The sequence below is a fragment of the Nesoenas mayeri genome (genome assembly GCF_963082525.1).
Source record: "Nesoenas mayeri genome assembly, chromosome: 2".
In the NCBI taxonomy this organism is placed as follows: domain Eukaryota; kingdom Metazoa; phylum Chordata; class Aves; order Columbiformes; family Columbidae; genus Nesoenas; species Nesoenas mayeri.
In genome coordinates, this window is record NC_137543.1 from 143,992,884 (window position 1) to 144,005,787 (window position 12,904).

Below are 12,904 nucleotides of genomic sequence, written 5' to 3' on the forward strand. Positions count from 1 at the left end.
AAAAAGCAGGCTGGCTAGTACCAAAACAACTGTCGAAATAAAGCCCATTTCCTATTCTCAGTATGGCAAGTAATAAAAAATATCTGTTAACAATCAAATCAAGCTGACAAAGCAACATTAAAATGGCCTGAAATAGAGTCAAAAAAAGATCAGAACAGATACAGATAGACAATATGCACTGGACAGCGAAACCCACTTTGCATCGTCACATGAAGAGACATAAAACCCAGCATGATGTGCATTATTGCTATTGTCTATTAAAACAATTGGGAATACAGGTGAAATACCAAATAAAGATGGACAGACATGATATAACGGATTCCAGTCCTGTCAAAGATGTGTGTTTCTTTCTCTGTTCAGAGGTAGTTCTTCAGTCTGAACACTTTTTCCTCACCTGTTCTTAACCAGAACTGCTTTATTTACATTTTTACAATTTATTTACACAGCACCTAACAGAATGTAGATTCCCTAAACACTGGCCACTATAATGACATATTACTCTCGTGAGTGGGAGAACACAAGTACAGTCTACAATTAAGATGCCTTAAAATCTTCTAAAAGCATGGCTAATTCAAGGATGCAGGCAACTAAATGGTAGCAATGCCTTTACTTTAAAACCTTCTAAAAAAAATTAGTAGCCCTTTGGATAACCTTTTCAGTGCATGTTCTTTCACAACTGAGAAGTAGAAAACACTATTTGTTTTAAATATGCATATTTAAAATGTAAAGTTTCTGAATATTTACAATTCATTGGTCAAGTCTGGTACACACTGTAATGCCACTAGGATGACTGGACCCTTATTCACCATTATCATAAATTTTGTTCTAATCTAATGTATCAAACACATGCAAGATGTGGTTTTGTACGTGGGAATGCAGGTTCATCAAAGTATTATAATATTAATCCATGTTAAACAATATCAGACTAAATAAGCTTCCTAGCTGACTATTAACCTTAGTTACCAAACTGCTGAGAGTATAAGAAAATTTTCATATGGGAGAAAGTTGGCAGTTGATCAACTTTTTGGTTTTTTTGAGGGTGGAATCAGGGAGCCACAAGCACCTGCACAGTTTAATATGGAAGAAGTACTTCATTTACTAAAATAGTATGATATGCTTGATTTGCTTGCCAAAAAACACAGGGCATTTTTTTTTTCTGTTCAGAGGTGTATTTTTCAGTTACATTGTATCTTTCAAGAGAAAAAAAAAGATCAGATTCATGTAGACTTTGCAAAAACACAACACACTTTCTCATAAGCACTGTAAACAGGAGTTAGCGTGGCTTTTGGACTGACAGTGTTACCAAAGGGGTGAAAGAGAATACAAAGAAAAGCAATACGGCATGCAAGAAACTGTGCAGTCTTGAGATTTTCCTTTGCTTCCTTAATCAGGCAATGGCTTACAAAATTTCTAACGATTTGTGACTATACAAGGATACAGAGTTAATACAGGTCTGTGAGGTCTCAACACACTGTGATAGTGTCATTAGCGGAAAAGGTGGGAATGAGGGGTACCTCCTTCATCTGATGGCCTTGTTATCTCACTGCAGTAAGAAAAGGTAGGATTCGTCTCAGAGCCATCTGATTTGTAATCTCCCAAACCGGTAGAATGTAAATACTGTTTACTGTAACGACTTGCTCTTTCTACAAGGGTAGAAAGAAAGATTATCACAGTGAATAGATGATTGAAGTGCAAAGATGAGCAATGAGAACAACCTCAACATCGCTAACACTGATATTCATACACTGATGGCATTAAAATTAGAGAAAAGTGAATTGCTTACAATTTTGTATCCATTTTGAGCACCATTAGTTCAAAAGGTTGCTTCAAAATAGATTCAGCTAAGCTTGTTCTCTGCTTTAAAAGAACAGCAGAAAGAGAAGGTAGGATTGAGATGCTAGGGAAAAAAAGGATGAAGATGAAGCACATGAAAATTTGCAGTGGAAAATAAAAATGTTCCTTCATCCCAGAATGCATAAAAGTGCATGTGGAAATACTGCTGCATGACATTCAAAAGAATACTTAAAGTTCCATTATTAGTGGCAAAGAAAATAGATGTGCAAAATTAACCATTCAAAATAAACATTTCTAGGGGAAAAACAAATTCAAAACTTATGGAACCAAAACATTGCTGCCTATCATGACTTCACCTTCTTCCCCATCTACCCTTAAATTCTGAACACACTGGTGGTGCAAACAGTAGCACAAGGCATAATATCTGCCATATAAGCAAAATGTGCATAGAAAATGAATCAATTTCATAAATAGGCCACCTTCTATATATCCGAAATTTTAGTAAGATCCAACTATTTGAAAATTCTGCTTATAGTGAGGACAAAGCAGCTCAATGCTTTTTAAGTGACTGCTTGTAAGTGTTATGAATAACTTGTTTATGATAAGATTTCTTTCACTATTTCTCATCTGCACATGTGATTATAGCTGAAGTTCCTATAAAACACTCCTTTAAAATATTGCCATTATATATATATATATATATGAAAACATAAAACATATGGCTGGCACATTGACCTGAAAATTTACTGTATCAGCTTAGTTTCATAAACATAAAAAGCTATTTTGGGGAAAAGTCTGGATATAAACAATACCAGAAAGCATATGTAGACTCCTAGACTGAATATTGTCCTCCAGAGGATCAATGTCGAAGATGGAGCCAGGATCTGTGCGCCAAACTTTAAGATCTTTTCCCAAAGTACAGAAATGATAAGACAGACAAACAACAAAGGAAGTAAAAGCATGAAAGGAATGAGTTTTTAACAATCAGTGAACAATTTCTTTAGTTTAGAAATTAACACAAAAATCTCTATATTCACCTGAAAGGACTGGAAAGCATTAATTTCCTGCTTAAAAGAACTTAGTGCATCCATTTTAAGCACTATTTTAAGGAATCTTTTTCTCCCCATTTTTGTTTTCCTTTTCTAAATATGACTGTAGTGTTCTCTTAAGCTTAAATAAATAAAAAAAAAAAAAAATAAATATCACATACCAGATCTCTTCTCCACTAGCAGAACCAAAATAATCAGAGTTACAAGATTATTTCCCCGGTCAAGCAACAGCATCCTTCCTTCATGGAGATGCTGCAGTATGTATTCCTACAGCTGACAGTGGCAGTATACATCTCTATAGCTGACAGGGCTGCTACAGGGTCTCCTTTGCATACAGTTGAGATCAAGTCAGCCTAATAAGCGGAATCGGGGGCATGGTTCATCATATCCAAAATAAATTTCTACAAGTTGCTTAATTCACATAAACTCAAAAAGTATCCATCTTTCTTAATTAATACAGAAAGTGGATTAAGGTGACAAATTCAGCTCTAGAAATCTACATTGTAGACATCTATAGTTGGGTAAAATGAAGCCCATTCTTGAACTTAACTAGTAATTCCCTTTGTCTTCCAAGTATCTTAGTTTCCTGGGACACAGACTTACTGTTGATTCACTACTCCACTATTGAAAAGCATTTTTGAATGCCTAACAGTAGTAATCATAAGATCTTCAGCTTTAATTCATGCAAGGAAGCTATTAGTATCTCTTGAATTCACATATCTGAACCAGATATAGAAAGATAAAAGGAGTCCACAGGAAATAATTTCATATCCGAGTTCAAGGTATAATAGCAGCAGAAAAGTCAATACAGATTCAACCATGTTTTTAATAAACCTCCAACAAATAATTACAGCATTGTACAAGTTAAGAGAAGGCTTACAACGAATGCAGAAGCAGCTGCAATGTAAATTCTTGATCTACACATAACAATCTAATATATCTAATACATATCTACTATGTCTAAAAATATAAGAATCATTTAGTCTCTCCAAATGAGTTTAAAATAAAATCTTAACATAAACTACAATCAGTTGAAGCACAGATCTACTAGATCACACATTTTTACTAGTGGTTTACTTCTCAGGCAGACCTGTCTTCAAAATTTACTCAAGGCATTGGAAATGAGAAAAAAAATTGTCTTCCCAACTTGTTCCTTTTGCTGGTTTGAGTGGTACAAAGCTAAATAATGGGTTGGTAGGTAAAGCAGGACTGTGAGGACCCCAAATATGTCATGTTTCAAATTATTAATAGCCTAGAGGCAATGGAAAGAACAGACAGAGATAATAAAAGAAAAGCAATGGCTTTAGAATACATTCAGTGTATGTACATTATGTGTTATCTACTGCAACTCCCAGAAGGTGAGGTGCAGTGCTAATTTCCTCTTGACAAGATGAATAACAGCCAATGTAAAAATCTTTTGATAAACTATGTGTTAGTCCTAACAGTGATAAATTATGTAACTACATAGAGAATTGAAAGGCATGAGAGGCAGGGGGGGACAAGTGAATGCCGAACTTTTCCTGTTTGATCACGCCTTTGTAAGTAAAAGACTTAATAAGTACAGCTTGACGGTAGCATCAGTGCAGCAGCCATATTTACTTAATCTCTAATCTGAAATAATATACACAGAATGAGAATCTTGAAAATTTATAGCACCAATCAGTTTTAATTTTCTGGTAACTTCTGCCAGTTTAAAATATCCTTATACTCACGTGAGAATAATGCAGACTCTTTAGTCCCAAATCAAGGCTCAGTTAGATTAACTTATCTTGATAGGTTTAGAATGGCTTTAGCATGGTTAAAACTAATGCCTATTTTCTGAGGCAGAGGCATTAATTTTAGCAGTTGGGCATTTGAAAAAGTTTTTACAGTTTTTACAACAACCAACCAAATAGACTCTAACACAGAGGTACTTTTCCTAACTTGCTGAACAAATATCAGCTAGGAAAAAACTCGAGAGAGTCAAAGATTTTTTTTCAGTCTGTGATCTTTTTTTTCCTAGCTGCCAAGGACATTCCACGAGCAGAGAGCTCACTGCTTCTTTTTGAACAAGCAGATATTATAATCGCAGTTCACTCTGAAAAAATATTAGCTGAAATATCACTGGATATTAGGCTCAGAGGTTTGTCATGGCCTATTTCCTTTAAATAGTTGCACTATTTTCGCTGTTTTAGGGGGATGGGGAGTTAAGAATTCCTGTGTGTTTTGATACTGGAGCATTTTAAGGTGAAAACAGTACTAGTATTTCAGTTACTTACAGGTCAATAATTTATCTCAGCAATGTTCTTAATCCTAATCCATTTGTGTCAGCAAGCCTTTAGTTATTGTAGTCAGGACTGCACTCATTATTCTCACATAGTGCTACACGACACGTGCAATGTGGCACAGAGCAGGGAGTTTGGAGTGTGCATTAAACAGCATCTTGCAAACTGCAACTTTGCAGGAGCTTTTCTTGCTCTCTGCCTGCACAACCTCTATATATGGAAGTGAGTTCAAGCACTTGAGTCTCTAAAGACAATGATTTTCTGAACAAGTTGTTTCCTTAGATCCAGAATGTGTGACCCTCTGAGACTTGCATAGTCTTAAAAGCATCAGTACATTCCTTGGGTAGAGGCCTCTAAACACTCACTTTTGAGAAATCCTTTCTGACATCAGGCTGTAGCTGCAGACATGTAAAATGTGGCTATACAAAAGGAAAGAAATATACTTCTTTATCTGATGGAGACTGAGCAAGCAGCTGCATGTAGCTTAGTTGCCAGCTGGGGTTAAACCGCAGCAGGGACTCATTTGGAGATTTTAAGGAAAATACTGGATATGTATCTGCCAGGTATTATATAGATATAGTTAACCTTGTTTTAGGCAGCAGGATGGACTATATAACCATGGATGGTCAAATGGACTCGTCCATTTGACCTGCAATTTCTTTGACTTTTTGAGATACAGACTTAAAGTCAACCTGTGCTATTATTACTACCTATGAAGGACTTTAGAGTGTTATCTCAGGAAAACGACACGTCAAAAGAAAAAGAAAGGAGAGAAAAATAACAATGCCAGGTTACCATTTCCTTTGCCATAGCAGACTTGCTAACTTTCAAGAGATCTTAAATATTCATTTTGATTTTGAAATAGTGTTTATTATTAATATCCCGAATTACATCTTAATGCAATACTCTGTCTCTACATACAAAACCAGTCTGTATTCTACCCCTTGAACACTTGGTCTTATCTTGGACCATCTTTTAGAACATCTTTTCTGAACACTGGTATTTGGCTTACCAGAGATCTAATATGTTACTGATGCATCACAGCTAGACAAATTTTGAAAGCTGTGTGAAATTCTAAAATGAGAGGTAAATGGAGAATGTGCAGCTCTGGAGAAATTGCTGACTGACAGAAGGGGAAATCACAAACCAGACTGCAGCATTTAAACATTGAAATCTTGGAGAATCACAGCTCTAATCATGTCTCTGCTGTGCAAAATAAAGATTATTGTAGATGTTTTGGTCTTTCTTGAAGAGTCAAAATTCAAACTAAAAGTAATAGCAAGACTATCCACATTTCAAGAAAAAATACAGAGTAAGTGATAACGTTTCTCCCATTCATTCCCATTATTACTTTGCTACCAGCTGCTATTGAACCAGCAGTTTAATGCAAGTTTCATACTGAGCAAAGAGTGAAAATGAAATCCGAGAGTACTTCTTCTTGGTTATAATGGAGAAACAAGCAGAGGCTTTCATCTTCCCCACAGTGTTTTCAACAGCAAGAGTATTTAACAACTTACCAACAATTATTCCAGGTCTTCTATCCATTTCAACAATATGTGGATGCACACCTTTATATGCTGCATCACTCACAATTTGGGTGTTTTTACGCACCCGCTCTGTTACAGGATCATCTACCACTGGGGTGAAGCCTCTGCCCTTCGTCTTCTCAAAATCTTCATGGTATTTTACCTAGGAAAACAAAAAGAATTACATTTTTCCCCAAGCTGCAATTGACAGCAAATTGTTATTCTTTGCAGGAATTTATACATGTTTGTTTTATGAGGCACTTATATTCTTTTGGTTTTGCACTACAACAGAATTGTTACACACATGACATAGCCTGGATGGCTGGCCAAGTCTTTTCTATCTCCCTAACTTGATTTCCTGATATTTTATTATCATTTTTGCATTTGTTTTCCTTTGCCACTGAATTAGGCATCAACTCAAGCAGCAAAGCATCATCTTACAGTCACACAGGACAGGAAAAGCCCTCAGGAGATCATCTGGTTCATTCCCTTCTTCTCTAAGAAAGGCTGGCTCTCTACTGATGTAGACAACTACATCTGTCAGTAAAAGATGTCCCAGCAGTTATAGTTCTGAAGAACTCAAGTATTTTCATTCACTGAGAATTTGAATAAATGCACAGTTTCACACAAAAGGTACTCTTTTGCTCTTTTGTTTTATTATATGCCAGCTGGGTTTTCACATACGTTTCTAAAAAGAATTGCAGTTATTCTAAGCAGCCTGCTTTCCAAAAAAGAAAAGAAAAAGAAAAAGAAAAAAAAAGAAAAAAAAAAAAGACTGGGGTTGGAGGAGGAATTAAAAACAAGGACATTAGGGTAGAAAGTGTTATACAACCACGCATTGGAACAAAACCAATATTAGTAAAAGTTATAAAGGTAGTATCCCTGATTATGCATATTTACTTTTTAAACAGTCTTAATCATCAAGGAATTAAATTGACAAACATTCTCACTCAAGCAAATGCACACAAAACAACTCATTCCAAGAACAAAAGTCACGCAGAAACCAGGAACGTGCACAGGCACAAGGTGAAGTGTGTCACCTAATCCAGTCAAACTGTATGATGCTCAACTGAGGTGTGTACTTTAAAAAAACATATCTATCAAACAAGAGAACAGACATTTAACTGTTAGAAAACTTTTTATTAGTATTTTGAAAATGTTCATTACAGTCATATGCAGTTAGCAAACACTCCCTCAATAGGCATAAGAAGAAAGTATTCCTTCCACACTTGAGCAGAGAGTTTCATTAGTTACCTATATTAATGGAACGCAAAATCCAGTGGAAGTCAAGTGCCATTCCTTAGTATACTCTAGTTATAGGAAGAAAGTACCCTACCATTGAGATGTTGTTTTGTGTTTCTTTGACATGCCTTAGCTCAGGTGTGTCTAGCAGCACACTACGTCTACCTTTCATTTGCCTCTGATCACTGCTGTACTTGACCTGCAAAACAGCAACAACAGCACATATGAAGCTTTTGTTTACAGTAGAAAGGACAGCGAGAATCACACCATGCAATAGTATCATTTCCAAATCACAATGCCCAACATCTTTCTTATTTCTTTCTTTACACTCATTTTCTAGTGACTTATTTCAGAGGGAGGATACAGATGAACTAGTATATCGGTAAGTCCAAAGGGCATGTATATTTCATCAATCACTTACTCAAAGAAATAGTATTTACCTGAAAGCTGAAACTCTTGACCATTTAAATGACATAAGGGAAATAATTCATTTATCAACTGAAAAATAAAATAAATAATAAGAAAACACCACAGTAACTTGGATTTCTTTAAAACATGGCTGATGATAAACTACCTTCTTATTACCTAGACAGACCTAGTTTCTGTCCTCAATCTGCTTCCAGGTTGGGATTACCGTGAGAACCCCTGGGTCCCCAAGCAATTCAACTCTTATGAGTGGACTAGTTCTGTGGCAGCCTCCTTGCTCCTGTTTGGTAGCTAGCAGCACAAAACTAACATGTCTTGGACAAATCTGAACATGCAGTTTTCAAAGAGAACATTTGGGCTCTGTGTTTTGTGCCTCACTAAGTACAGAACCTCCTATATCACATTTCTCCTAACTAGCTTCTCTTGTGGCATTTCACAGACTTGTAAAGATGTAAGACTAATTATCTGTTTAAAAATAAAAAATCTAAAACAGTAAAAGCAGTTGGTCCTACTAGTTTCTAGAGTGAGCACTCTCACTTTTTCTTCCAGCTGCTTGAATTCTTCTGCTAATGGACTGTCTTAGCTCCTACATTGCACTGTAATCTCGACACTGAGTGTTAGCGAATATTTTAGACTTAGCTATATATTCACACTCAAAGTATTACTTCTCAAAACAGTTGTGCAAATCTATTTCAACGTAAGTTTGTGATGAGAGAAACCGCATATTGAAATTGTCTAACTGTCCTTAAAATTACATATTAGCTAATAACAACATACCTATAAAAAAATGAGTCTTGGTGTCTGTTTCTTAGGTAACTTTGAAGTAGTGTATCGGGAAACAGAAATATATTGTACTGCATATTCTTCAGACCTTTCTTAATTAAACAATAAATTTTCTTAACAAATATATTTAACTACATATTCTTTTGAATATAAGGCATCTTTTTGACAGAATAATTACAGCCGACATAGTTTGGTTTTCATTTATTGCTCATTAACATAGAGGAGTATTTATCCCTTTAAATCATGAGAAACAAAGTGAAGGACTTTCTTGAAAATAAAATAATTTTCAGAAATAAAAAAAAATTATTTAAAGTTTAGAATTGTTGGGAAGTTTCCCTCTTGTTTTAACTATGCACCTCAAAATTAATTGACTTTGGTAAATATGCAAGAACATTATAAGAATGTACTCAGAGCATACATAGTTACATGATCACACTCTCTTCCTTTGTCCTCAGATAAATCCTCTGACAAATCCAACCTACTTTAGAACTGAGTGTAAGAGGGAAAAATAAAGTGTTCACTACCATTAATTCTCTTCTGCCACCTTGAGAGAGTGGCTCTGCATGAAACCTGTTCTATTCACCTTCTGCTGGGGCTTTGTCACTGATGTTGTTTCAGTGTTGAGGACACAGACTGTAATATAACTAGTCTGGTCCTTCACTGGACTGTGCTGTTTCCACTTCTTCCTGTCTGCTCCTTCTTACACCATTGTAGGTGCATATTAAAAAAAAAAGAAAAATGTTAAGTATTATCATGAAAGCCAAAAAAACCATAGTATTTTACTCTTTAGTGTTTAGTAATATTTACGACTACTCAGCTCTAACATAAGTGGCATGTGACATGGTGGAACAGATGACTAGATGCTTCCATGCTTTGAATCATGAAAAAATGAATTTTTCACTAAAGCTATATTCACATTTCCTTTGTTCTTTCCTGTAATTTGTTCCTGCAATCTAGCAACCAAAACTTGGTAACAAGGGATGTAGATTCTTGAAAGAATGACTAACTTCTACTGACTCTCTTCTTGAAAAATACTGGTGCAAATACAACCCTACATTTTTTTTTGCAAGAATAATCAAGCAAGTCTGAATATTTTTGTTCCCCATATGTGCAGTGCAGGTACTCAAAGGATAAAAAAAAAAATCCATTCCATGGATGATGCAGTTAGATTCATTTGACACATCAAGTCTAGATGGAAAAGCATACCCTTGTTATATTTGTACAATGACTGAAAATCTAAATGACAAAAAGATTCAGACAACTTGCCGAGCTGATATTGTCTTGATTCTTCTTGACTCTCTCTATCTCAGGAGTGACACTCACAGCAGTAGCTTTGCCAGGCTGCTCTCTGTAGTGAACCTATTATTTAACAGAATAAAATGGTACATACTATTTCAACTCAAGCAATACCACAATGTATTACATTAAAATGTATGATTTAAAAGGTCATCCAGGAAACAACTGGAAAGCTAAAATGCATTTGAAGTTCATTAAAGCTTATAAAACTTTATTTTTGAAGCATAACCTTGAATTCTTTCTGGATAGTCTCCTTATTAATGCGTTTGTGTGGAGATATACACACATGCACACAACATCTTGACATTCACCACACTGGTCCTTGGCAGCATAGAGAAATATGTTATATATACAATATGTTATATACAAATAATGTAGTAAAGTCAAGCAGAGCAAATGGAAAAAAAAAAAAAAAAACCAAACTTAATTTCAGCAATGCCCACTGTAAATGTATATTTGTCCAGACACAGAGATTTCATAAGGATACCATCAATATTCTCACTTCTGTACCCTATATATTCAAAGGTGATTAAACACAGGGGGTGCAATAAATCAGACAACTGTCGATTGAATTCAACTGCCTAAATTTCACCATATGTTTATTTAAATGTACTGTAGGACTGCCCGCTCTATAGATTTTTAACAAAATAAACTGTAGCAATGATGCATTAAGCAAATGCACACTCAAGGGTGGATCAGCATCTAAGGAGGATAAAGGATAGGATGTGGCATTGACAGACCAATCAGTCTAATGTTAACTCTGGCCCCAAATACTGAGAAGTCAAATATGGTACACATTTAGTAAATAATTAGATATTCTTGCATGATTTATGTCAATCCATATAGTTTTATGTAAAATAAATATTTCCATACAAATATTTTTCTGGTTTTTATTAAGCTCTCAGTATTGTGTCATAACTGTGCTGATAAATGATGTTCATAATTCTGCAGTGCACTGTGGCATTAACACACACATTGTTCAAGCAATTGTCTTCTTACACAACACAGTTTTGGTCTGTCCACATCAACATATTCTAACTGAAAAATTAACATTTTATAAAAACAATGGTAAGCTATCAAATGGACTAAACTTGCAAACTTCCATTTGTAAAGATAAAATGGTTATTCAAGACTTAATGTTTCTAGAAATGCCTGAAGCTAAAGAATCTTAGCCCAAAGCTATTCCAGTGACCTGAAAGATAATTTAATCTTTACAATGAAATTTGCACAGCACAAAAACTGTTGGAAGGTAAACAACGATGTGAGTAAAACAACTACACAGACTGGCTTAAATCTCTTGAGAAAACAGGTTGTTTTAAAGAGCATGCATTTTAGGAAAGCTAGATATATCAACATAAATCCAGGAATAAATAGCATACACTTAAGTTAGAGGGACAGTATTCTTGAAAATTGTAACTCTAAATTCATTTGGGGAACATGGCAGAAAACACCGGAGGGAAACACTGTAGCTATCTGTAGCCCCATGAAATCGGGCTGCTGATGGCACTTCCCAGTGAGAACAGGTGGTCTCTTGAAGACTCATGAACAAGGTACAGCTTCAGCAGTGCAGGAAGGCAGCCTACCCTGTGCTTCTGCAAACAGTAAAACTTTCTAATGGTTATGTCAGCTATATATACTGAATTATGATAGGAAGGTTACTGAGGAACTAGAAGGAGATAGGGAAGAGAGCTGGAGTCTGAGTACAACTGTAGCCAATTATTTATGAAGACAGAGAGGAACATTTCAAAACACTTCCGCCATTTCATTAATTAGATTTTTTATGCTTCATATGCCATTTCCCAAACCAAGCAACAATTTTTCACAATTGCTTCCTAAAAGAGGTTTTTCATTACTGAGCCTACATATAACTCAAGAAAAGGCACAGCTTCTGGAGAAAGAACTTTGTAATCATCCTTTGCACCCCAAAATTATACAAAGGATTAAATGAGAGCAACTTCCCATGCTGACATTCTCTTGATTCCTCTTGACTCTTTCAATCTCAGGGGTGACACTCACAGGCGTAGCTTTGTAGAGCTGTTCTTTGTACTGAACCTAGCAAGCACGGCAGAAGATATTACACAGAGACTTACAAGTAACAGAAATAAAACAGTGTGTTAGTCATCATGAGAGAGCACACTACATGTGGATAGAAAATACCATTCCTTAATAAACACTCACATCTTTCTACATGATACTTTGTACTCACCCACTTGCAGTTCTTCTGTTTCAGACACAAACAATGGATACTTCAACAGGAATACTTCACTCTCATTGATGTTAATCAAAGTGCAATGTTAAGGAACGATCATCTTATCATTAATTGATTAAATTAGTCCTTGTGGACAAACAGGAACTATCACAAATACCACAGACATATTCACTAAGGCACAAACACAACACAGCAGAGACAAGTGTGCAAGCACTGAAAATGAGGCACACATTGCTAATATTCTTCTGGTTTTCCTTAACTCTCCTTAGTTCGGGTGGATCAGAAATAGCTGTTGCATGCTGAATTTCTTCTTTG

The 12,904-nt window shown here is 35.5% G+C and overlaps 1 protein-coding gene across 2 annotated transcripts in view; it reads right to left on the bottom strand.

Moving 5' to 3' along the window:
• The window catches only part of LOC308053411 (LIM zinc-binding domain-containing Nebulette), a gene marked incomplete at both ends in the record, with an annotated part of 245,672 nt that overhangs the window by 21,380 nt on the left and 211,388 nt on the right, over positions 1-12,904 (bottom strand). The window contains 2 exons of one of the 2 annotated variants that reach the window (XM_080364267.1): positions 2,607-2,699; positions 6,625-6,796. In XM_080364267.1, the coding sequence (XP_080220393.1) occupies positions 2,607-2,699; positions 6,625-6,796 (265 nt within the window). The remainder of the gene's footprint in view (positions 1-2,606; positions 2,700-6,624; positions 6,797-12,904) is intronic. The other variant, XM_080364268.1, reaches the window with a different exon arrangement.